This window comes from Temnothorax americanus, unplaced genomic scaffold (assembly GCF_048541705.1).
Source record: "Temnothorax americanus isolate GAGA-0224 unplaced genomic scaffold, ASM4854170v1 Scaffold3, whole genome shotgun sequence".
Lineage (NCBI taxonomy): Eukaryota > Metazoa > Arthropoda > Insecta > Hymenoptera > Formicidae > Temnothorax > Temnothorax americanus.
Genome location: NW_027509442.1, coordinates 7,035,132 through 7,062,500, shown reverse-complemented (window position 1 = coordinate 7,062,500; position 27,369 = coordinate 7,035,132). Strand labels below are relative to the sequence as shown.

Here is a 27,369-nt window from a genome sequence, read left to right as displayed (position 1 = left end):
GTTATTTCAGCCTTATTTATCGCGCATGTCACGTCACGACCTGTATATCTATTTGTTAAGAAAAAGAAAAGATCTGAAAATTTCATGAGCTATATTTATATAAATTTCTATCGCAACGAGAATTTGTCTTATCTTTTTTAGTCTTTGCAAAATTCCCCCTTTAGTGACGCAACGGCATTTCCGCGATAACCCAATTCAAATATCACGAATCCTGAATTTATCAATCACAAAATGTCGAATTTGGCATGCGAAACACGGGGAGGAAACCCGAAGCGGAAGAATCGTGCATTTCTGTTGGTCGTATATATAACAGCGCGATTCTTAGTTTTCGCCTCTCGGTCCCGATCTTTTTCGTTTCTCGCTCACGGGAAAGCTCTCGATCTTAACGACTCCGTAAATTTTCGGCGTGTGTATACGGGCTCGGTAACTCCGTGCGTCGCTCGTACAAAAGCGCCATTCCAAAGCTGGATGGAATTACGTGCATAGAATTACGAAGGCGGAAAAGGGGACCGGCGCGTAGCGACGCGGCGCGTCGTGGCGTTTCGATCGAAGGGCCAGGGATGCCGTGACTGAAGGGAATCCTCCACTAGCTCGCGTGTTCGCCAAGAATGTCTGACTCGCTAGCTTATTATCATTTATATCAAACTTCGCGATAGAGCACGCAACCCGTTCGCTGAAGTCTTATCAGCCCTTCGAACTTTTTCTGCAGACAATCGCAAAAAAAAAACTTACGCCTACATTCTCCCTTACAGTAATAAATAAACGTAATTTAGATACATTATCATTATCTCTGAATTATTGAACTATTTGCTATTAATATTATAATACTATAATATATTTCGCGTTATATTACTCGAAATCCTGAAAATAGTATCGATTTAGTCTGGATACTACGTTAAAAATGTTTTAATCGAAGTTCTTTTACTTGGGCCAATGCGTCTGAAACCCACCTAGAAACTGTGTCAACAGTTTAAAACTCAAAGGAAAAGTACTTATATAAAATGCCAATGGTCGTACCATGATTTCTTCTCCTTATAATTCGCTTATTCTTCAACACTCGATTCCCACAGAAACTTCAAAATAATATCTCTAATAACTTTCACGTATATCGCATATGAGTGCCAAGAATCGTAAAGGTCTGAAAAATTGATACGCGAAACAGCGTAAAATGACATTCTCGTTAACACGTTTAAATCCGCTTGTCATGTTAGTGAGCTCGGTAAGCATGGCGTAATCTTGGAACGTTAAAACACGTGTGTTGCGCCCTATTAAAGTTATTTGGGGGTAACATCCGTTCGCGTGTACCCAGCCAACCAGCCAGCCGGTGTTCCCAGCTTCCCGGAGACGTTTTCCCTCCTCCCCACCGTCCCCGTGTAACGACGTAACTTCGCGGCAAGGCCCCGCGCACGTGCTTAACGAGCGTTGAACTTTCGTGCCGCTCGTTTCGGATGTTACTGCAGGGATAATTTAGCGGATAACTTGGTGAGCGTGCATAGCCCGACGACGTATAATTGCACTGTAACGTTTTTTCGCCGTATTTTTTCTCGTCCCAACGGCCGTCGCTTCGCGACGGATATATTGTTAAAACAACGACCGATTAAACGAATTATTTCCGTTCGACGATTACTTACTTCATGAATTTTCTCCTAGATTAAATAACGGCAAATAAATAATCACTTGCGAATGTATGTATGTATGTGTGTTGTGTGTGTTGTCAATGGCTAGCTCTCTCTCATTTTGATAATAATATAATACAATATTGTGGCCTAGATTGTTATCTTGGAATTATAAAAAATTATTGGAATTATACTATATAAATTAAAATTTAAACACTTAATTTATTTATAAATAATTTATATTAATAAAATATTAATAATATCAATATCACAAAAAATTAATTATTATGCCTTTCGACATAAATTAATTTTAATTTACAAATTATTTATAATATCAATTATTTATTTATAAATGACTATTTTAATTCTCAGAGACAGGAAGCAAATGGTAAAATTTTATTTTTCACTTCTTGTCAAATGTGATTTGCATTTAATAAAATTTAAAACTTACAATTAGTGCGCGTGTGTTAATCAAACTTTCAACACATTTAATCGACAAATAAGAAATTGTGAAAAAATGCAAGCAAATTTTTGCTTAAAAAAATGTCAACTCCGAATTACTCACGAAATATATCTGCGGAGTTAACCCACTTTAAAATCGGCCTATATACTTTCTCAGACATACACTTTCGAGTAGTACAACTCGAACATTGTTCAGGAATAAAAGAGTATCTTTTCGTATTCTACAACGAGCTGTGCAGCCGTGCTGCTCAGTCTTCCTGACGTATAGCCGTAAAGCGTATCGGACGCGAATGAATAGCTCAGTAGTTCCAGAACGAGACAAATATTGTTTGGAAAGAAAGCGAACGCGCATTTAGACGAACGAGCTGCATTACAACCCGCGCGTAATGGAGTGCGTGCTTCGTTAAAAGTTACTCCCGTTCCTTCCGCGACTCGAAGCTATACACCCTGTGTACTTCGTTAAGCTCATTCAATAAGAATAGCGAGCTCATTCTATGTCTGGCTATCCTTCTCGAGGGAAATAATGAACTGCCGACAACTTGCAAATATTCTTCGCTCTTACGCGCGCGATAAATGAAAAAAATAAGGAAAAATCTGTTTAAACCGCTGCGCGACAACGTTTCTGTTATCAATAAAATCGTGAAATTTTTATGAATATCCAATATGTCACATTTCACGATACTTAGATACAAGCGGTGAGTATTTTCAGGAAAAAAGATTGTCAAAATTACTTTGCACGAAGCTATCAGCGAAAAATATCATGTCGCATTAAAGCTATTATAAAGTTGTCTTCTTCAACTTTTCCGGAATGTAATAATTCCTCTTACTATCTAATACCATTATAAAACTTTGGATTAAGCTGTTAAGTGATTTTTATGCGACACATTAGAAAAAGGGACTTTACAAAATAACACTAGTTATACGTTGTTATTAAAATATTTGTTCTATAGATTTTAGTATAATAGAAACGTATGACCGCTAACTTGCGCAAACAGAATAATCTTAGATAACTATATTCTCAAACTTCTAGATTGCAGAGTGATTTTTTAAACAGCAAAATTATAATAATTCTTCTAACAACCAAAATATAAGTTACATTTAGATTTTTCTTGAACTTGAATGCGTTCAAAATTTTCCTAAGATTCGTTCCACATTTATTGTTAAATTGATGCGCCAGCAACAATTTTCTATTTAAAATTTTAAATGTCCAATGTAAAATATAATCTTATTATAATAATGTCAAAAAGTTCACACTGTCACGTCACGTCACGTCGAAAACGTTGTGAAGCGTTTCATTATAGCAACTTTAACGAAAGAAAAAATATATAAAGTAAACATTTAAGTTGCTACAATGGAACGCTAATTTATATTCATAATTTTATAAATCTTATGTAATAAACATATAATATACATATATTATTAGTTTCAAAAATATTCTGTTCCCCAATAGTTTAGTGTAATAAATATTAAAAACTCTACAAAAAATGTAATTTTTATTAAGTTATTTTGTATTCAAGTATATAAAAAGCCTACACTGCATATTGTTAAAACGAAAATTAACTCGCGAAAGTTTGAAAATATAAAAAAATACATCCATTTCTTTTTGTACATTATTACCTATTTTATTGCAAATATAATTCGAGAATGAAAAGTAGCATAAACAATACTTGCAAGTGTCAGATAAAATATGCTGTGTAAAGTGCAATTAAGATTAGTTTTTTAATTTGATTCTTCCGGCAATAAATATATCTTAAAACTTTGCTGATAAGTAATATCTACGTCTGTTATTACATCGGCGAGCGTCGGAACTTTGTGAAGCACATTTTAGGGACCGTAAGCGATATGTCACTCGAAGAAAATAGCACTTTCCAAAATTACAATGACTTATTGTTGTTAAAAAACAGTCTATTTTACGACAAGATCAATTACGTCCTGCTCCCCTTAAAGCAGTCGATGCTAGTTCATATTTATAACACGTTCGTTATGTGTTATCTCGAAATGTAATACGATGCTCGACTACGAATTATCTCATACGCGATACATAACTCGAATTATTTTAATGGATTATTTTATGTGGTTAGCACACGGTATATAAAGAGAATAAAATTCAAATGTTATATCAAGTTTCTTTTCCTAAAAAAATAATTAAACAATTTTTTAAAAAAGTGTGTGCGAAAGTATGTGTTTAACGGCGAACATATTAAGCCGATTTTCGTAATTATATACGTAAAGTACTATCTTTCTCCAAAGGGTTATGATCTTTCCAGTTATCTTAAAATACGTTGATCTAGATTCTAGATTCAAGAATGTATCACGGTACGATGATTTATTCGTTCATAAATATAATTTAAAAAAATTGAAATTTATATGCGGAACGATCGATCACTTCTTTGTTTTTAATACCACGCTTACGATACTGCGCAACGAGCTACGTTCGGCCAATATTTACGAAAGGACAAAAGCTGCAGCTCGCTGCACTTACCAAAGTTCGAGCTATCGATCCTCGCTGCTCATGGCATACTTTGCTTTCGTTACATTGGTAATACTCACAATATTATAGGATATTATGCAAAACGCCTATATTTTTGAGAATTTTATCAATATTAAATTCGCTTTTTTGGGGAAATTTATATATATTCTAACAATAAGTTAATCGGAGAAAATTTAAAAAACATTAACTTCAAAAAAAATTATATTCAATTAATCAAACGTAACTATCGATGTTGATCGAAAAGATTGAAACATTGCACGATAAAAAAAATAGGTTAAATTGAAAACTAGTAGATTGCTGCAAAAAACTTACTGTCTTTTAAATTATATTCTGTTCTAAAAGAGCTTAGAGTTTAAAAAAAAAAGGATTAAAAAATTTCTTTCTAGATGAAAGAAATACATTAAGAGACCAATAATCAGTTAATCAATAAATTATAAATTCTGAAAGGCGGTGTAACTTTGTTCTCGATATATACGACAATCGCCTTGGATTAATTTAACACAACTTAAATCGTAACGAAATGCAAGCCATTTGAAATGTGGTGACTCAGCGGTGCGTGTAACACGTGAGGTACGCGGTATGCAGTAACAGCGTGAGTGTACGGACGGTAAGGACGGTCCGGGATAAGGACGACGAAATGTAACGAGTATGAAAACGGGGCGGGAGATGACCGTAGCCGGCGCGCGAAAGCGGACCAATTTTGCTTAGAGACCCGATACATCGCTGTGTTTACCGGCTTCGCGAGAGTGTCTTCCTACAGGGAGTGGTAAAGCGCGACGATCCACCCAGCAATTATTGCCAACAACTGCCCAAAGTCTAACAGCTCACGTAAGAAACACACACATGCATTTACAGAAACGCATGAACACACACGGGCGACGATAATCGTTTTGTCGATACTGCCGACTACTCGAAAGACTATTCTGGTCACGCGATTTCGCGGGGTTTTCGCTTACTCATATCAGGAGCGAAGAATTTCGGGCGTTTTCCCGCTCGTCTTTCCCAGATGAGACCCACAACTCTCAAGAAAGAACGCGGAACAATTCTAATTATCGATATACGTTTGTGGAATATTTCCAAAAGTGTTATTAATTCATCCACGCTTCGTAATTGCTTTGATCTAGAAATATTGCTGTCTACAATATTTTACAATTATTTTATTGTGATTTTCTAGTCATGCACATTTTCAGATTATGTAAGAATACTTTTCGGTAAATTTTCAAAAATTCAAACTTTTGTCGCTCTGTGCCGTTACGTTATAATCCCGATCCGATTGATCGTACACGAAATACAAAAGAATATTTGAAATTGTTTGTCATGAGCGCGTTCTTTCTCTCTCTTTATCCCTCCTCTCCCTCCCCCTCTCCCCCCTTTCCTCTCGTAAAGCATGGCTCGTCAATATAACTTTCTCGGCAAATTTAGGCAGCTGCTTCGACAACGTTTACGTCGTAATTCAAACTTGTAACGAAAGATTATTTCAACGTTACATCTATTCGTTTTGAAAACTCATTTTGATTTATAAAACAAGATATTTTCTTTGGACACAAAAACGCGTTTTGTAAAAGCTTTAATCTATCTATAATGTAAGTATATATATAATAGATACATATGCATATATAAGAAATATACGATTTTTATTTTTAATAAATTTTAATACAGGTTTCTTTGAAATGGCAGTTGTCTTTTTTATTTATATTAAGCCACACGATGTCTTAACAGTTACCGAAAAAATTTAATTATTTAGCTTTGACGGTAAGTTAAACTCGACGTGCCCGTTACCGGGGTGTTCTCAAAGGATAACTTAACTCGTTTTCTTCGTTAATCGATTGTCTTTTACTGCCATTATCTCGTAAAATATATTCTTTGTATTCTTATATGATGCATTCAGTGTTAAGTACAAGCGATTTCCTTTTTACGTTAGCATTAAACACCACGTGTTAAATAGTCATAAAATTTAGAATCTGGTGAAAAAGAAAGAGAACGGAATACATAAAGATTCATTTTTATAGATATCGATAAGATATCGTAACTTTAGAGGGCAACTCTTATCAAAGTTTTTTTCGCTCGAGTAACTTAGCAAAATCAATCAAATTTGCGCTGCATTCGACGTGTTTACCAACGAAGTTTGTTATTCTGGTAATGATGCGGCGACCGCGCAAAATATATCGCTCGAGGGAGGGCACGATCCGGTTTTTCGCGAAAGAGTAAAACTTCATTCGCGTTCATCGATGCGTTCACCGATGCTCGTGAGAAAAAAAGGCGACCCGGTCACACGGCAACCTTCACTCGATTGCCGCGGCGAAAGGGTTACGGCGATGAAAGCAAAAAGGGGTACGGGGCACGTGGGTATATGGCCATTGTGTCGGCCATAATGCAAGAGGGACAAACGCAATTTGTCGCGTCACAGCGGATAGTCAATCGATTAGACACGGGATACGCCACAACAGGTGCCGCATGCATGTGCGAGCACATGCACGACGACTGCCGGATTACGCGTGTAGGGATTCCCATAATTCCACGCGAATGCGACGAGTCGCCGCTCCAATTATGCAGATCGTGCCGTCGCGCGTGTGTACAATGATACAATTAATTTTAGAATTTATTTGCGCGCGTTCACGCAACGTTATTCGTTAATGGTGAACGCGGTCTAGCGGGTTCATCTCTGATCGCAGTTTGGGTAAACGCATGGAAATATTGTTACGGTTTATGTGGTCGGAATAGCCCGCCGATTTTACATACACTCCAATTACACAATCTGCGAACGTAAGAATTATATAACAATTAATTGCAATATAGATGTTGAAAATTTTCTGATTCTGATACACGTTAGATCCATATACGTGCGTAATATCTCGACCGTTCCTATATATATTTGCTATATTTCTTATTTATTATTGACTCGAGGGGAAAAACGTTATTACGAAGTCTCCCCCGCCTGCGTGAAATATTTCCCGAACTATTAGAAATTTTTGTGTACACCGCAAGGTATTTCAGGATCGTGACGTCCGGGATATAAGTTCGCGTGGTGTCAGGGACGGCATCGCGGGTGGTGAAACGAGAGCACGCGGTTCACTGCCTCTGCCTTGATTATAAAATCGATAGCGCACGGCAACATGTACGAGTCGCGCTCTGCATACTGTTCTTCGTTGACTTATGACACACCGTTCGGCACGCGCCAACATACGTCCTTTTGATTGCTCTTTGATACTGACATCGCGAGTTAACTTTTTTCCAATTAAATTGTACTCTCCGCGGGTCACAACCCTCGGCGTACTTCCGCCAAAATGATATTTGTTCGCCGGTGTCGACAAAATTGAAGTGTACGCTTGCGTAAATAGAGGTTGAAACTGATGAAACAGACGTGAACAACGAAAGATAGGAAACGTAATGAAAAATCGCGTGACCGTTGAAACTTGTTTTTTTTTCTTTTTTACAGATAGTGTTGACAAAATATTGAAATCAGCATGTTATCTTAACCGCTTAAAAAATTTTAATAAACTTGGAAAAAAGAAACACATATTTAAAAGAAAAAAATAATACAACTGCCGAGATTCTAAAAATCATTTTTCCATTGAGAATAAATTAGGATTTTATTAAAATCACGAGTGAAATATTATTTATGAGCAGCTTATGATGCTCGGCATAAACAGAATTTTTCTATACGTTTCTTGATAAATATTATTAAGGAAAATATCATTTTCTAGAGATAAGCAACTTTTGCTGCAGGCACTTACAGTCTCTTTTATGTCAAATATTTAATTATGGATATTTCAAGCAACTTTCGTAATTTTTTATCTTGTTTCATACCAGATTCATGATCGTATTTGATTTTTAAGTAGTATTACGTTGGCTGCTCGGTCCTTATAGAAACCTGAACGCCGGAGAAATTGTAGATTCGCGCTTCGAATAGTTTAAATGGCTTATTCTAACAAATAAAAAAATTTTTTCTTTAGATGTACAAGATTTTTAAAATTTGAAATGTTATTATTTATAATAATTTATATGTATATAGCACAAATATATTAATGTACAAAACGTATGAATTTGAAATGATATATTTATATATTTTTTAATTCTTCGCAAAATATAACATATCGAAATAATATTATTTCACATATATTAAAAAATATTAAAACGTTACGGGTTATGATTGCAATAATTAATGCGATTGATTTTATTTACGAGTATACGCATCGCGATTACCGACATCTATTACAATATCGACATCGTGTGTGCATCGCGCGCGTGTTATAATTGTAGTGTGCGTCATAATTTTCCTATATAATCATGCAAGCTTCGATACACGACATTTCTCTTTGTCTCATATTGATAACAATGCGAATATGGGAATGGGACGCGGACATTAACGATGATACGATCCGGATTTTAGTTGGTAATGTTCCGGAGAAAATGGCCGGCATGGCTGGCACGGCATGCACGCATGTTTGTAACGTACCATTGATCTGTCACGATTATCACGGGATGTCTATGTCACCGCCATCGAGTCTGTTAATTGTCAGAACCACACGGAACTAATTATGAAATATTCGCCGATACGAAATGTTCGGACCTTACGTCATTGACATGTAATAATTCGTGTAAGTGATATGTAGCTCTTACACGGGTTCATGCCATATAATCGATAAATTACTGTATATTATATGTACAGTTGTTACCATGAATTTCGTATCAAAAGCGTACCTATTAAATAAGATACTCAATATAAAGTTTCATATTTTGTTGAAGCAAAAACGGTTCACACTTTGATTATAGAGATCAAGCTGAGTTGAGAGTGTACTCAGTTGATTGCAAGAAACAAAATTTGAAATTATACTTGAGAATTCATTCAATACGTTGGAAGTTATGTCAAATTATAGATTAAATATTCGTACTAATCTGTGTTCTAAACTCATATTTTAGTACTGTTTCTTACGTAATATAAATTTTAAGGTATAATATATTGATATATGAAGACCTTCTATACGCGCGCCGTGTTTGAGAAGTCGTCTTGCTTATTTGCGAGATTCGCGGCTTTAAATTAATAAATCGCGCGAAATATCAGTTTCTGAGCTAATATAATTGTTTACTGTAATAACTATGATTGTACAATATCGTTTAATATTTTCTAGTACGTGCCGCGATCGCGCGTTTCATTAATTAATACGACGACACACAAAATAATTCGCGCCGTTATCTGCTCGCTCGAGTTACGTTTTCGTCGTTATGAAATATTTAACGCGTTATAAATCTACAAGGTGTCCAACTTTGTCAAGTATCTCCATTATTTCAAGTAATAAGAGAAAATTGTATCTACATATGTACAAAAGGTACAAAAGTTTGAAGAGAGAGATGTAATATGGTGACAATGAGTTTCTTTACAGACGTAGGAGAGATCTGAAGATCAGATTATATTTTGTTAAACAGAATATTCAGTTTTTTACGATCAATTTTGATAAAGCGACGAAGCGGGATTTATTAAATTGTCTCAAGATCGGTTTCAAATAAATTTTTTACTAGAGAAACGCGACTATAAATATGGATCTATATTTTATCATTTTACACAAACCGTAGCTATTTCTATTTTATCTATATTAATATAAATTCTTATCACAATAAATACACATATTCATATTTTACATACTCGTGTTGTATGTTACTTTATTTATATTGTAAATGCATTTTTTTTCTGTGCACTTTTATTTATATAGAAAAATATGCTGGAAATGCAAAATTTCCACATAAAAGACTGGTCCAGTGATAAACGTAAAATGCTGAGATTTTATATTTTTTTAATGTAAATTATTCTTCGGTTATATTATGCTTTAACGAGTGGTCAGACGATGGGATTCCGCTTTATTAGCCGGCATAAGTAGTACCATTGGCAAATAAAATTTTAAATTTTTAGAGAGGAGAAGTGAATATTATAATAAAAAAGGGCAGATATAATATTAAAAAAAAAGCAGTTTTTAGTTTATGCAATGGCTCAAAAAATGTGAATATAATCCATATGACGTTCAAAAATGTTTTAGAACTGTGCTAATTGTAATCTTCGTTTTCTATTATTCCTTTTATGCTACTCTTTCCTCTCTTTCTCTAATAAAGATTTTAATGCTAAATTTTTATAAAATATTTTTACACAATTTGAATGAGAATCGTATGCCTTTTTATATCAAGGTGTAATACTTAACAATGACACTTGCTAATTGGCGGTATGAGTTTTTAACGGCGAATGATCATTAACATTCGCGTTGTGTAAGACAGCGCGTCGAGAAAACCGACGCTAGTTAATGTCCAGCTTGCAAAGCTCGGGTGGAAACTGCGGGAGTCTTTTGATCCGCTTAATTTGCATAAAGGCACGCCTCGAATGACGAAACGATCAATCAAGTCGCTGCGGGAAACGAGTTACATATCGCCGTTCTTTTCGACCGGCCGCCGCGCCGCTTCGATTGTTCCGATAGTTTTACTTACACGCATCACCACCGGCTTCGCTAGACCGCGAGCGGCGGAAACGTTGTTTCTCTCGTTCCGAAAGTTCGTTTCTCGCCGTTAAATCAAGCGCGCAATGCGAACATCAGACGATAACTTTGAAATGTACGATCTTAATCAATGAGCGCTTCTCTTTTGCACTTTGCATTTTCCAGCAATGAAGAAACTTATTTATTTGTTATGCACTCTAAACGCTTTTTTGCAACGCGAAAAAATATATTCTAAAAGAAGAGATAATATTGGTGATGTGTGAGACCAATATGTATTTCTTTTACTGTACTTGTGCTGCAGTTTTTTAAACATGTTATTTAATTCATTTGATATTGATCGTGTTACTGATGAAGATTGTTTCTTTTTTTTATTAAAGTGACTTTATAGACGCTTTGTGATTTATGTCAGAATTTTAAATTTTATATTGTTAGGATAAATGAAATTTTATCCTAAAACAACTTTATAATTTTATGTGTAATATCCTGTAAATCATGTCATAGAGATATTTAAAGAATTTAGAATATATACATATATATATAATAATATATTATAATAATAATATATATATATATATATATATATATAATAAAATATATTATATATATAATATATATATATATATATATATATATATATATATATATATAATATATATTAAAACATATATATATATACACATATATAAACATATATAGCATATAAAATTATAATTAAACTTTAATCTTGAAATCTAACATAAATTGTATCGTCTTTTTAAAGTGAGTTTCAGAAAAGTATTACATTTTTATTCTATGTGGTTTTGTAAATTTATACAGCAACTGACGTAACAATATCGGTTCTTTCTTTCTGTACTGATTTTTTAGTATAAATTGATATTTATTTGATGAAAAATAGCAAGAAAACGCATTTATACGCAATCCTACAGCTGCAATGCAGTTAATTCTAAGCATATTGAAAATACATGGCTATGTAATCGAAAAGAGAATTGTATTGGTTCGAATATAATGTACTTGTTCTGGTGTTCTGGTAGAGGAAGAATTATATGGTCCGGCTATAATTTACTTATTCTACTGTGAGAGTTGAATCTATGGTCTGCCAGCGATGTACTTGTTCTACTGCAAAGAGAGAATATATGGTCTGAATACAACTTAGTTATTCAACTCCGGATAGAGAAATTTATAGAATATCAGAGTATTTCGATTTCATTGACGTTTTCCTATATTTTATAACATATTGCTCATTTGTTACAACAACATAAGCAAAAAATTGTCATTTTTTAGTTGTTTGCAAAAGAGTGATGATAATTCAATATACTGAATGAAGAGTAGATGTATAGTTAGATATTTTTATTCCTCTACAATCAGTACATACAGTTATTACGCTAAAATCGCATTTAAATATGATGTTACAAAATTTTAATAATTTAAAATATTCACACTCATTTTTTGAAAAACTTTTTTTTATCATTATACCATTGCAACAAATGAGCGACATGGACTACATGTTATTAAGTTGTCTAATCAAAATTTTACATTACTCTGGTACTTTACATTAATATTCAGCCGTTGTTTTACCAAATTATATATACTCATATATATATATATATAAATAAAGTTAATTAAAATTAAATTATAATTTAAAACCACTTGCAATCATTGCATAATAATTAACAAAACTTTAAATATATCATTATCTTAAAAAGGAGATAATTATATAAATTGTAACATAGTAATTTCTTGTGTGATAAAACAAATAGGTATCGCTGCAGCAGATCATGCGCCTGGGATCGGATTTGAATCGATCTTTACGGCGCGCAGTAAAGAAAAATCGATCGAAAATATTTTTTTCGCGCTAACACAACTTGTCAGTATACGATAAATTCTCTCCGTCTTCCCGATATCACCCGTTGTAATTGCGCGTACGATTGTGCCAGCCGAACGACGCGCTTTGTTACGCGATAGCGTCGAGGATTCCCGGCGCTATCAAGAACTGGAATTCCATTTCCAGGCCCCACGGGCGCAACTTTTTCTATTCTTCTAGTCCAGCCTGATTTATTGTCACCTTTACGCTCACGTGTTCCACGTGCTCGGGGTCTTTCTACGGGTACACCCTGCGGTACACTCGCGTGATTGATACAAGGTTGTAGATCGTGGGGGTAAAGGGACGTTCCATAAGCCTCCGTGCGGCCGGAATTCCCGATTTTCCGCTCTTTTCCCTTTCAGTCGATATATTCTTTGAAAGTGGCCGACGATACCAGCATGTTAACCATTCGCACGTATCGCGGCTGCAAATTGCAACAAATGCGGATTCTTCGAGATTATTTTGCGATACTTTTTAAGAGATGTATTTATCGAGATATTGCTTTTCGAACAATAGACGTCATAAAAAATTCTATTATAAAGTAATATTTTTTTATTAATATATATATGCTGATATTGATATTGAATAAATTCTGTCTTTTGTCTCTCATAAAAATATGTGAAATTGTTTTATAAGTTTAAGATATGATAAAATTCTGTTTAAAAAAAAAGAGGATCTCCGTAGGATCTAAACGATATCCCTTATGGAAAAAGCTATTACTGTAGTTGCGAGAAAGTAGACAAAACTGTAGTAAATATTACAGTAATTGCTATAGCAAAATTGTAGTACCTAAATATATTACAGTAATTGCTATAATTTAGTGAAATTTAGTGTAGCAATTACTGTAATATTTACTATAGTTTTATATATATTTTTCGCAACTACAGTAGCCTTTCAGTAGTAACGAAAAAATACACTTTCATGTATCATATATTAATGTAGATTTTTTTACTCGCGATATCACAGAATCATAAACTTTTGCAAAATCATCCAATACTCTAATGTAGATATAACTGATGACATAATTCAAAAGCAAGTCAGCTGGGTCGACGAAATCTATCAACAAAACAAATTCCGTTGAATCAGTAAAAAGACTTTATGTAATGTTGTTCCAGAAGCTGAAGTGAGATCGCCACGTTTTACTGGGTCAGGCTGGCTAGCTTTTCCCGCCTTAAGAGCCGCTTACAAACATGTTCAATTAGAACTGGAATTTCGACCAGAAGCATGGGACGGGGTGCTTCTCCTGGCGGGAGAACGGGACGATCTTCAGGGCGACTTTATGGCCTTGATACTGCATCATGGCTTTATCGAATTCAGGTATTTAAATTTTATACTTTACGTTATTTAAGCTATCAATTAAGTGATAATAATTGGTATATTATAAAATAATTTAATTTTTTATTTTAATACTATTCGCACATAACGGAATTGATATATATACTCGCACAAAACTATTTAATTAAACAAATAAAAAAAAAAACATTCGGTATACAATTTATAACGAGATGCATTAGCAAATGATATCATAAAAGAAACATAAATAGCAAACTCTTTAATAGGATTAAATTCACAGAGGTAACATTAGAATATTAATTTGAAAATTAAGAGATCGTCGTATAAATGTCATCAAAGCGTGATGAAGATTCTACGTAACTTTTTAAACAGTATATGTATATCAAGAATAAGGGTTCATCGATTTTTTTTTTTTACCCCGCAAGGAGAAGCAAACTGCATTGAATATAAAGTTATACGAGACACTTTATAGGACACTTCGGCGCCATAATTTCGGAGACTTTTGCCCTGAGTTTGACGTGATCATTAATTAAGCATTCCGTGCCGAGACTAATTTTTCGTTTACAGCTTAATAAGCCGTGACTTAATGGAGTCTATGTACGATTTATGAGCGCTGTGCAAAAACTAAAAGTTTACCTTTTGCAATATAGTCTGATCCCGTACCACCTCTTTTACGACGTTTTGCGCCACCCCATCGACGGAGAACTTTTTCGCCGTGAAAACGATGCCGTAGGATTTATTTTACAACGCACTACGTAAAGTTTCGTCTGCAAGTACATCGCGAAGTTATATAACCGCATGACACCTATAATATTACGACGATACTTTCCTCGATATTGCGATATATACGTAATAGTGTACTCAAGCAATTAAGATACATTGTCCATACTTGTGTTCTTATTGAAAAACTCTGCTATAAGTTATATTCTTTAAATAATAGATTCAAGAATTCTTTAATGCAAAGTAAGTAATATCTATTTTTTAAATTGCCATGAAATCATATCTTAGGCAACGCTAACGAATCCACAAAACAAAGCGCAAAACATGCAATAACAGTTCAAAATTAATTTGAAATGCAAGGAATAGAATATTCGCCGCACATTTATTTTATAAAATATAGATTTTGCGGGCTGATATCTGTTTTGGCAGTAGGTATACGGCGCAAACACAAGGCCGCCATGCAAGATGTTATATTGTTTCCCGAATTCGTTTCCACAGTTCATTAGTCGAACGCTAAATGCTTAGCCGCATAGATTTATTATTCTATTAACTAAGCAGAGAATATTATTGTGCGCGCTTACATATTAGTGGATTACTTTCGCAATATGCGAATAAATTATATCGCCACTGATGATGATTTTCATACTGATTGTGGCAAACAACGTCAACAATAATCCGAAATAACCGCAAATGTTATTGAATGCTAATCATATATTCTTTCTCGTCATTAACGAAAGCTTATCATCATTACGACATCAAAAGATTGTTATGTAAATTATTATAATACGTTCGGCAAACCGCTAAAATAAGCAGGTATATTTGATGACTAATTTTTTTACGCTAATAGCGTTTTGTAGGTAGCTACAGTGAGTTTAGACAAAAAAAAAAGAGAGAAAAACAACGCTACATTAAGCACATTTATTTTCAATATTTCTGGGCAAAATTTTTTTAAATTATATGTAGGTACTAATTTAGAATTATAAAGGTTTATTATATTCATATGAAATTCTACTTATTACTTCACTGCGAAACAAAATAAATTCTTTATGCTTAAGCCGGATCAAGCCAAACGAGCGTGAATAAACACGAGTGGACGATTTACTTCAATGAACAGCATTGTGAATGCTGCGGCGGCGCCGTCCGCACTCATTGAAGCAAGTTTATTTGTGCCCATTTATGTTAAGTTTAGTTCCGACTTTATGTATCAAAAGAACATTATTATGGATTCCATACTGGCAACGGCCGCGCGCGATATTCCGCGACGTGTCCAACATTCCCAATCGATTAACATCACCCTCGTATACCTTTCTGCGATAAGGTTCGATTGCGGCAGCGGTGTGGGCACCGTGAGGAGCACGGAAACGGTGAAGCTGAATGAGTGGAACACCCTGAGTGTCTACAGACATCGATGGGACGCCTCGATCCAGCTGAATCAGGAGAAGAGGGTGGAGGGACGATCGAAGGTAAGGACACTTCATTTTATTTCCATCAAGGCCAGACGCCGCGCCGGATATTATTTACCCGCGTATACCGCGAATTCAAGGAGGGAATCGATATTCCGCGGCGAGATGGGACGTATTATCGGGATTACCAGTGAGTTTATTCGAATTCTCGGGATTCTTATGGTGACGTCCACACGCTCGCTCGATCGCCTCCCCCGGGACTATCCGTTCGCGTTTTGCGTAAAAACAGAATGAGAAAACGAAACTCAATTGCGATAATAGTTTCACTGTCGCTCGTAGCGGTAAATAAGCATTTTATTTCGTTAAGTAAACATTAGTTTGAAATATTAAATGTAAAAATCTCACTCTCTCAATGTTTTAATAAATATCTACTTAAAATAATGATAAAAGATGCACAAATTAACGATAGTAAACAATAAATTTGTAACTCGTGTAAAAATGTACATATAAAAAGTCTAAAAATGCAAACGGCATAACATATCCCAACAATATTCATTATTTTTTACTCGAACACCATTAATGTTCGTGGTCAGCTATAGTAAGATAAAATTATTTTTATTCGACGAAACCCACTCGTGAAAAGTTTAATGGCAGCAAGGTGGAACCAACATTAAACGCTGTTGTATCTCACGGAAACTTCCCGGAAACTTTAATGAGAGAATGTAGTCCGGAAATTGAAGAGAAACGTTCTTACATTTCAAAACTTCTTTCTAGGGTATTCCATGTGGGCTGTGCAAAATTTTTGACTTTCTTTTTTTATTTTGCCCGCGAAGTTGAAACTTCGTTGCCAGTTATATCGATATGTGCTAAAACACATTATACAATGTTGCCGCAACAAAACTTTGGCTTTCTTGAAAATTCTCATTTTGCTATAGAAACTGCAAAAACCTCGCATTAGAAATTCCCTGTATTTTCGCTGTCCCAGTTATTACAAGAAATGAGATATCGACAACAGACTCTAGAAAGATCACAATTCTTACTGTAACAAAAATAATAAATTTCTTATTAGTTTGCATAAGAAATCATAGAAGATACAATATTCTCTAATTCATTTCAAATAGAATTTAATTTAAAAAGTTTTAATTTAAAGTTCACATAATGTATAGGCATGTACATGTATGTTAAAAATTGAAAAGTTATGACAAATGGTGTTCTTTCTCGATATTATTGTAAAAAAAAGAGACCAACTGAAAACATTGAGCGAAAAAGTCAACGTAAACAATAGCGGAATAAAGAAGTTATCCCACTGAGAAAATAGTACATAGTAGAATATAATATTCTGAAAACATGCAAAAACACTGACGTAAGAAGCTAAAGAGTACAATAGATATATGTATTGAGATAGCTAGGAGGTTATATAAAAGCGAAGAACCACACCCCAGAACGAGGCCGCACCTTCTCGATCAATCTAATCAGAAAAAAAGTGCCACTGCCCATAAAACATGTCTGAATAAGGTACTTCCGGCCAAGTAATCATCTATCAATTTCACTCTTTCCCATATTAATCCGTTTTAATCGATTACCCTCACGCTTGTTCAGAGTTCATTGAAATAGCGTAAGCCAAAGACCGCATAATAAAAGAGAAGCCGCGTAATAAAGCAAAATTCGGAATGCATTTAAATAGCTGTTGCAGAAATGTATTGTTACGTAACCATCGCGTCAAATTACATATAAAAATCGATCGACAAACGAAACCATTTCAAAATTTTGTTGTAAATTTTTATATTTTATTCATTCCAAGAATTATATATACCTATAAAATCCACGCATTATAATTCATAAATAATGAAAGAAATATTTATATCGGCACTATTAACATTGATAATAACTTAAATATACAAAAATAAAAAGTTTTATATTGTATTTTTTTCAATTGTATAATATATATTATCATACAGGGTGTACATCATGTAGATTGCTAATACTTCAGGAGCGTATTCTACTCATCGTCCACATTTATGATACACCCTGTATTATATTATTATATACAAATTATATTATTTATATATATTGGCAGCATTAATATTATATAAATGATATAATGATTGCTCATTAAACAAGAATAATTATTTTACAATTAAGGGGAGAAAAAAAGATAGAGAGAAACAATAATCATTATAACAATTACTATTGATTCAATTATTTCACACTATCATATTCAATTTATAGATCGCAAGATTTCGATTTTTAATTACATTTAAATACAAAACAGACCTTATTTAACCCTGTTAAAAAATTATGTAGATATGTCAAAGATAATCCATATGTTCACGTACCGAATGATGATTAATAAATTTTTGTTTGAAATATATATGTCAGAATTTATTAATCATCATCGATTAATGTATTTAATCTTTTGAACTGCATGTGTGTGTGTGTGTGTGTGTGTGTGTGCTATGTACAAGTATATTGCAACAATTTAATTAGTTTTAACAATCAAAATATAGAGCCAGATCGGTTTCAATCTGGTTATACGAACTTCCGCATCTTTAAAGTCTGAAAATCGTGCTTAATTTAGAGTCAGTGATTTAATTTACGATGCATCAGCGTGCCACAGAATAATGCATCTCCTTTCTGATGCAAATGCCGTATAATGTTCTTTGACGCATGAGTCTCCCATGAGATTCGTGTGGAGTCGTTTTGCAAATAACGAATACACGAATCTTATTGTTAACTAACCCGTTCCTTAGTTTAATTGTATTCGGCGCTTGCTACATAGATACTTCTTTTCTTTTTTTCTTAATTTAGCTTGCATCGCTTCTTCTACGACGCCCATTTGCCTTGTTATTTTGCAAATGAGATGCGGCGCCGAGAACGAAGGATCAAGAGTGTAACTGAGACAACGCAAAATGTTTTTGCGATAACGAATAGATCACTAAATTATTATGTTCTTATTAATTTGGGCATTCTTAAATGATCTTGTATCGTTGTATTTTTGCACATTATTATACTGATCGTTGCATAATTACTGACACATTTTACGAAATAGATTAAAACGTTAAAGTTTCTTTAGAAAATTATGGTATAAATGTAAATATTTAATTGTAAGTAAACATATTCGAGTTAATCGAGTTCGATAATCTCCGATAACTGAACATTAAATATTAAGAGAGCAAGTGCCGTCGATAAATGTCTCATCAATTTTTTTTTTTTTATCAATCCTCTTTCTTCAACGAGTCTCTCAGGCGTTCAGAATAGCGGTATGATAACGAGGAATTATCGGTTGGTTCTCGACCCATCTGTTTTTCCCAGGCTAGGTTTAATTACCTTTAAAATCGGGCAGCATCGCCGGCAAATGGCTTCGCGTTTCAAGCCCACTTTATCCTAGAGTGCCATTAAGCACTCGGTGTCCTAACGACAGCGTCGTAATTAGAGAAGCCATCCCTGTGTGTGTGTGTGTGTGTGTGTGTGTGTGTGTGTGATCTCTCCGTTGTCTTCTTCTGTTCTCGCCGCGCCGACTCTTTCCCTTTTTCTCTCGCTTTCTCTCCCTCTTTTTCCCCCTCGTCACATTCTCTTCTCTTTGGAAAAAAAAACAAGAAGCTAAAGCGAAATTGGTTACAAAAGCCCTCGCAATCGCGCGTGTGATCTTCTCACCCGGTTTAAGAAATTTCCTTTAAGAATGGAATTCGAGAAGCGATTTTTGTGTGATAACCTATGATCGCTCAAGACACGTGCGTTCGGTGCGTTCGAATATACAAAACGCACGATAAAACGACGTCATGACAATGGGCATAGTTTGTCGTCCGATACGAGATAGGGAATGTGAAAAATATGCGATGAGAAAATAACACGGATTTCAATAACAGGAAAAGTTTCCTATTTCACTTTGTGATATTGTTCCTTTTGCAATTATTGCTCGACCGTATTTGCTTTAATTTTTAATTTATTCGTTTTATAATTAATGCTATTAGATTCATCCACTGTGTAGTTATTTGATTAAGGACTTTTTTGCGAGAGACAAACTTGTCACAAACATTTTAATGTAATTTAATTTTCTGTTATTATATCAATTAATATGCAACATTAATAAAATTCTTTTAAACATAAAATCTCTATAAGAATAAATTAAGTTTATTTATAGTCAAACTATTTTTTTTATCTATATAGAATTATTTCATTTTATTATACACTTAAATATGATTAAAAGATAATTTTTATACCGTTATTATTGTTGTCACAGAAATGTACAAAGACATAGGAAATAGCGCTGAACTTGTACGCCGAATGGAACAATTTCATGCATTAATCAGGCAACCATGCAATTGCGCCGGTTCGTGCGTTACACTGTAACTACGTATGCATAACTGGAGAATTCCGACTTCAATTGCAGGGCTTGTTCTCGAGAATTACGTTCCGCGAGCCACTCTTCGTCGGCGGACCCGGAAACACGACCGGTTTGGAGCGACTTCCGGTGAGGACTGGATTTAAGGGCTGCATCCGGCATTTGGAGGCGAACGAGCATCATTATCGCTTCCCATTGGCCCCGCAGGGCGACGCCGCGAATGGATTCGACATCGGTGAGTACAGCATCGCGGCGTAGCATCCGGTTTTGGCATTTCGCCGAGTCGAAGTTTCTTAATCGTCGAACTCTCTCGTGATCGATTTCGAACAGGGACTGAAGTAGTTTCGGCGACAATTCTATGTTGGTATTATATTTATTTTTATGCCTATAATATCACGATGCTAAAACACTTTTAATCATTCTGACGATTACATATAACATGGCCATAATAATTTTCACGGACTATATGAAAGTTTAAAGCACGAAAATGACAGCGTATAAGTAAAATATATATTAATAGATTATTAGTATTTATACATATATATAGTATTATATGTAGTTATTATAAATTTTTAAATTTAATGTTGCATTGCAACTAATAACTCAACGTTGTGCAATGTAATAATTCAACTAGTTACAATTTTGTTCCTCAACCAGTAAAGTACCGATATACGCGTACGGAGATTTGAGCTACTTGGGGAATCCATTTCCAGCAACGGAAAAAAAAACACCAAGAATATATTCGGAGTTAAATCGAGCGGGCGTCGGAGGATTTGCCAACTAAATTCATGTGACACCTGTTGTCCGTTTGCCGATATAGCTGTTAATTCGGCCACCCGGTAGCATTTTGTCGCATTCCGACCGATCGTGTCGTAGATGCAAGGCGGCTAATTAGAGTTCATATAGTTATTAATTGTTTCAAATATTTCAGCTCTGGTTCTACGTCAACTTTACAGCTGTCGCGCAACGGAGAATAAATAATAATAATAATAAATCTCTCTGCACACGGGCGCGCACGAGCCACCTTTATTATTTCGTTGTTTGCATGATAATAAATGATGTACCACTCTCGTATTAAACGTCGCTTTTTCCCTTTTTCATAACTAGTGATTTATTAGGAGAAAATTCGCGTTGCACTGTTATACGAGTTGCGTTTGCTTATGTCGATTGTTCGTGAGAAAAATGCACAAACAAGCTTTTCCACTCTGCAAAGATAATTATACATATTCAATTTAAATGGATTCAATACATAACGGCTGAATAGCATACTCGTCATATCAGTGTTGCATCGGTATTAGATCACATTTTTTTGTTTTTAAAACAAAAACAGCATCGTAAAAATAACTATTCAGATCTAAATGGTTAAAAGTTAAAACACTCGAATTTCTTTCAAAATAATAAAAATTCACAAGGGCGATAAAGTAGATCGAAGACGTAGTAACAAGTTAGCTAAAAAAAGAGGCAGTAAAGATGAAAGGCTGACTATAAGAGATAGTGAAACAAAATTTGTTACAAATTTAAACGACCGTAAATATAAAGCCATTCAATTCTAATTCTTAGGGGTAAATAACTTAAAGGGGAACAAACTTTTTAACGACTAATTTTATGTTTCTTTAATATGTTTAAAAAATATATATGGCCAAATGCGGAAAAATACTATCTTTTATTTACAAAAAGTTAAATTAACCTTTTCCGAATAGCTATTACGTTTGTTTAATAAGCCATCAAAACTAATAATGCACTATTTATTTAATTCCTTTCGATATCTTTTTTTAACAACTCCAAGATAATAGAACAGATTCAAACAATTTATTCTATATTTGAATGGTTGCTATACCGTTTTGGTATATCCGCAGTGAAAAATAATACTCGAATTGGAACTACTACATCCGCGTAGTTATCGTTTTTTTTTATAGATTTACAGATTATCGAATTTTTCTTGTTAAAAAAAATCCGAAACTGCGATGTTTGAATAACAGGGATTTCCTGTTTAATTGTGCATCGGAAATGATATACGATCGTGAGATCGGCAGTCTTTTTCGTCAGCGATATCGCTGCGTTAACCAAGACTGTGATTATCGCGAATAATTATCGTTATCATTACCGGAGTGTCGGTAATTAATTGTCAACATTTGGACGAAGTCGTGTATGTCCGACTATGCAACAGCTGCTTTATATGTCGCATTAATTAGCTCTGAGCAATGGACATCTGTCCGGGTATTTATATCACGGCGCGGCGCGGCGCAGCCAACCAAATGTTATCTCTATTTTGTAATATCGAGCGTGTTTGTAATATGTAGGTACGGAACATTATTTAGATCGGACATATCTGAACTAACCCAATCGTGCGACAGATATACGATATTAATGTCAGTAAACATGATATAGCAGAATATAAATAACAGCGAAACAAAAATGCTCTTAGCAGGAAGGTACAAGTAAAAGTTTGTTTTAAAGTAAAGCAAAAACGCATTTTGCATTTTGCATGAATAATCTCATTTAATCTTATAATGTATATGCGAAGCGTTTAATATTTTATACTCTTTGCCTGCAAAAGCTATATATATACTACTGATACAAGTATTATAGATTTCCTTCCTTGGAGCAGATTTAGTGTTTCCGCGTGTACATAATGTACACAATACCATACGGATGCGTAGTACATTAAAATCGGATGAAACGCATCCGCGAGCATAATCGGTTATGTATAACGGTTAATCAAATATATCGCGCACGCATGGAGTACGGTCTTTATCAGCGCGTAGCATTAATTATCAAAGATTAATCGATATCAATCGAGGCATTATTATGTAAATTTACGAAGTACCAATTGCCGAATTAAAACCCGTTTTTATTTACAGTTCATATGTTAATGCGTGTAAACATTGTATATAATTAATACAGATATTTAATTTAATCGTGTACGGTTTACACTTTACATGCATTTATATAAGATATGCTCATAATTAATTATTTATTGCAATTATTATATCTTAAAATATATAATTAAAAAAAAATAACAGACAATGATATTGGAAACTATATTGCAGAAAACTGTACAAAAATTGAAAAATTATTCCAATAGAAAACTTATTATTTCTGTTATACTATATTATAAATCGGAGTATGTAAAAAATATTAACGTTTTATTTAATGTATGCAAAATAACGTGCAATCTCTTTAACATCAAGATTATTCCATTATTATTTTGCTGTTATTTTCGATCTACGACTATCGGTTTGTTACAAATGGTATCTCGCACGAGATAGATGAGACGGGTTAAATCGAAAGTTCTGCGTTACTTTCCGATTGGGTCTACGTTTGCCGTATGGGGAAACCCATGAAAAGATAACACCATTTAGATTGGAAAACTTCGGCCTGCAGAGTTCGAGCACTCGCGGGACCGGGAGAAAGTAAAAATCGTTCGGGTCATTCATTATTGTAAGATCGATACTGGTTCGATCTTTTTTTTTTCTCAGGCGTTCCGATTCAGATCTTTATCTTTATAAGAATGATTTTAGTCCAGTGTTAATCTTTCTTTCAGTTTACCGAGCTTTTTCTCTACATAAAACCAATAACAAATAAATATAAAAAAATATTTATATTAATATAATAAATAACTATAAATTAAAATAAAAATGAAAAAAAGGCTAGAAAAGAAAATTTATTAGAATTATAAATAATAGGTCATCAATACATTTCTAATTATTATTTATTAAATCTGCTAGTTGAAAGATCAAAATTGACTCTGAATGTTTTCTACTTTTGTAAGCTATTTTGTGTAACATGTCCGTTTAAAGGAGTCCGGTTACAAGTAATAATCTGCAATGTGATAGCACAAGTTTGCGGTTTCACGGAAATATCAGCAAAAATTAGTGATATAAAAAAAAATGACGTTAAATATATATCTCGCAACGGGGGAAGGGGGCGGGAGAATCGCATATTTTCGATCGCTTGTTCCGTCACGTCGTAAAGCTCAATATCGAGTGATGTATCGTGATGGTCGACGTCGCGAGCGCGCGCAAAAAAATTCCCCGTCAATGCTCGCGCGCACACGCTAAATGATATCGTCGAAAATACGATGAGGCGGAAGAGATTGATACTTCTCCACTCCGATAAATCGCACGCGACGGCCCGTCGAGGCGCGAGTGATTTTATTGGTTTTATCTCGCGCGCAGTCGAATCTCTCGTGTCGAGTCTCGAGTCGAGTCGAGTCGAGTCGAAACGAGTCGGCCTCGATCCGATTCTCACTCGTGTAACTCTTGATTTCGCACTCCGCCGGAACTTTTATTAAATCGCCTGATTTATTGTCGTTCCAGAGGAGTGCACGGCCGACAGGTGCAGTAAGGTGCCGTGTTCTCACGGTGGAAAATGCCTGACAACCGGAGGCGACACAGCTGTCTGTCTCTGCCCGCTCGGCTACACGGGCGATCTTTGCGAGACCCGAGTGGACCTGCAGGTAACTGAATCAATTTCGAAGGAATTATAAGCATGAACAATCACCAAGCCTATAAATGAGAACGAAACCTGCTGATAATAACAAAGTTCCGAAGTATCTCTTCGTTGACTACGCAAAATTGCAGCATTATGCTGCAATTTAGCATAGTCGATGAAACCATTATAGCAAATCACTTGCCATATATAAGAACAGCAAAACAGTTCATTATAAATAATTGGTGAACCATATACGGTTTCTTTCTAATTTATTTTGACAATTTTTATATTTTTGTAGATAAGTACACATTAAACACACATTTTTATATTGCGTGAATTTGTTTGTGAACGTATCGTTTTTGTTACGAAGCAGTTATATCTTAGCGCACACATTCATACTAACGTACTTAAATTAAGGTTCATCTCCGTTAAAGGTTACCAAGAATAGATAAAAACTAAATCTTATAATAGTCACGTTTCTAAATAAATTTAGTAATTATAAAGATAAGTTATAGACAGATAAGACAGTATCGGAAAATGGATTTCTTCTCATTTTGCAAATGGAAAGCAATTGCATAATAAATTGTTATGGTTCACCAATTAAACTCGTTACTGTCGTAAATATACGACGTTTGTGATCTCAAGTCCAATTTTAGTAACCTTCGGATTCTACAAACGAATATTGCAAGGCGCCGCATGCTATAATAATGTTCACTGCAATCTATTTCCTGCAGTCGGCTAAAGTTTTCGTCTAACACGTTTCATGTTTTCAATTAAAACTTAACGTGTATTTCCGTCCTCCAATTTTTAAAATAGCTTTTACATAATAAAATAATGTAAAATTTTATAGAAAATTGAAAATAAGATACTGAAAGATAATCTTTCAAAGACGAGGTTCAATAACAGCATTTATCGAATACTTTAAATTATGAATTGTACCAGTCCGCGAATCCGTAGTTTTTAACGCGAAAATTATAGTAATATCGTTTAGTTTGGCACGTTCGTTTCACTATTCCATTATAATATTCCCATCTAACACATGTATAAAATTTCGCTGACACATCGGATCTACTTAGAAGCTCATCAATAATACGCGGCGTAATAATTAAATTCGAAGACAAAAATTTATTTTTCTAAATGCCAAATTATTTTCAGATCTAAAAATTAATATATTTTTTCGATTGTTCATACCCGCGTCATCAATTAGAAGCATTTAAATATGTGTAAACAACTTCGGCTTTTAAAATATCTGTTTTTCGAAAAACACATGTGTTAATTTACATAGAACGCTTCCATATACATGCAATGAGAATGGTATTGCATCTACACTTGCGAATACAAGCAGCGAACAGTGTTTACATCATATCAGACATGACGTTGTTATGCCGTGACGTTACGAGATTTGATGGATTATACGCGGCTTACTTTAATCTAAGACTCGATTGCATCAACAGCGTGAATCGAATAAGCTTGACTTAAGCATCAGCTCTATCTCTTTCTAGCATAAATTCAAATCTATCGTGAACGAAGAAAGAAAATTTAATTCTTTCACAATGTCTTAGCAGAGTTCTTTTTGACCTTTTGGTCTCCTACTTTTTCTTGCTCGAAAAGGTATACATATATGATTTTAAATTGCTTGGAAAAAGAGATTTGAGTTCACAAAAAACTATAAAAAATTTACAGCAATGCTCACAATATTAAAATAGTTCACATTATTACAATTTATTCAGGTTGTCTCATCGTTTTCGCGTTAAAATACAATGGCCACTCTATTTCGTTTAGTATTAAAAAGCGGCGTCCCTTGTATACGTGCATTATTCCGCTGTGTTAATGCATTGTCGCAAAATGCGACGCGGCATACGAAAATCGATCGTGTCTCGCCCGCTTCGCAAATGACGCGTTTATCCGCGCAATAAGCGGTTGGCTACGAGCAGTAATTAACATTCGCGCCGTTAACGAGGCGGCTTAAACGAATAGACGGACGTAATTCGCGCATCGATATAATATATGCATATGCATATACAATATGCATGCAAAAATATGTTAGACCGAACGATGTGTATTGAAATCCTCGCGATTTATATCAGTTGGCTTAATGGAGCGAACGCTGCCGCACTCGCCGGAAGTCACCGTGTGTGGTTATTCGCCCGCGCGTGTGCACGGTTTCTCGCGGATTATGCGCGGTTATATATATACGATATCGATTATGGCAATGGCGGAAAGCATATTCGCGTGCTCTCCGATATGATGAAATTGGTATCGGCGTACGAC

At 34.6% G+C, this 27,369-nt stretch overlaps 1 protein-coding gene across 1 annotated transcript in view; it reads left to right on the top strand.

The window, feature by feature from the left end:
- LOC143900237 (pikachurin) overlaps nucleotides 1-27,369 on the top strand; it is a 94,392-nt gene that overhangs the window by 44,069 nt on the left and 22,954 nt on the right. The window contains exons 6-9 of the mRNA XM_077411340.1: nucleotides 14,022-14,223; nucleotides 16,238-16,382; nucleotides 20,713-20,899; nucleotides 24,984-25,123. Coding sequence (XP_077267466.1) covers nucleotides 14,022-14,223; nucleotides 16,238-16,382; nucleotides 20,713-20,899; nucleotides 24,984-25,123 — 674 coding nt within the window. The remainder of the gene's footprint in view (nucleotides 1-14,021; nucleotides 14,224-16,237; nucleotides 16,383-20,712; nucleotides 20,900-24,983; nucleotides 25,124-27,369) is intronic.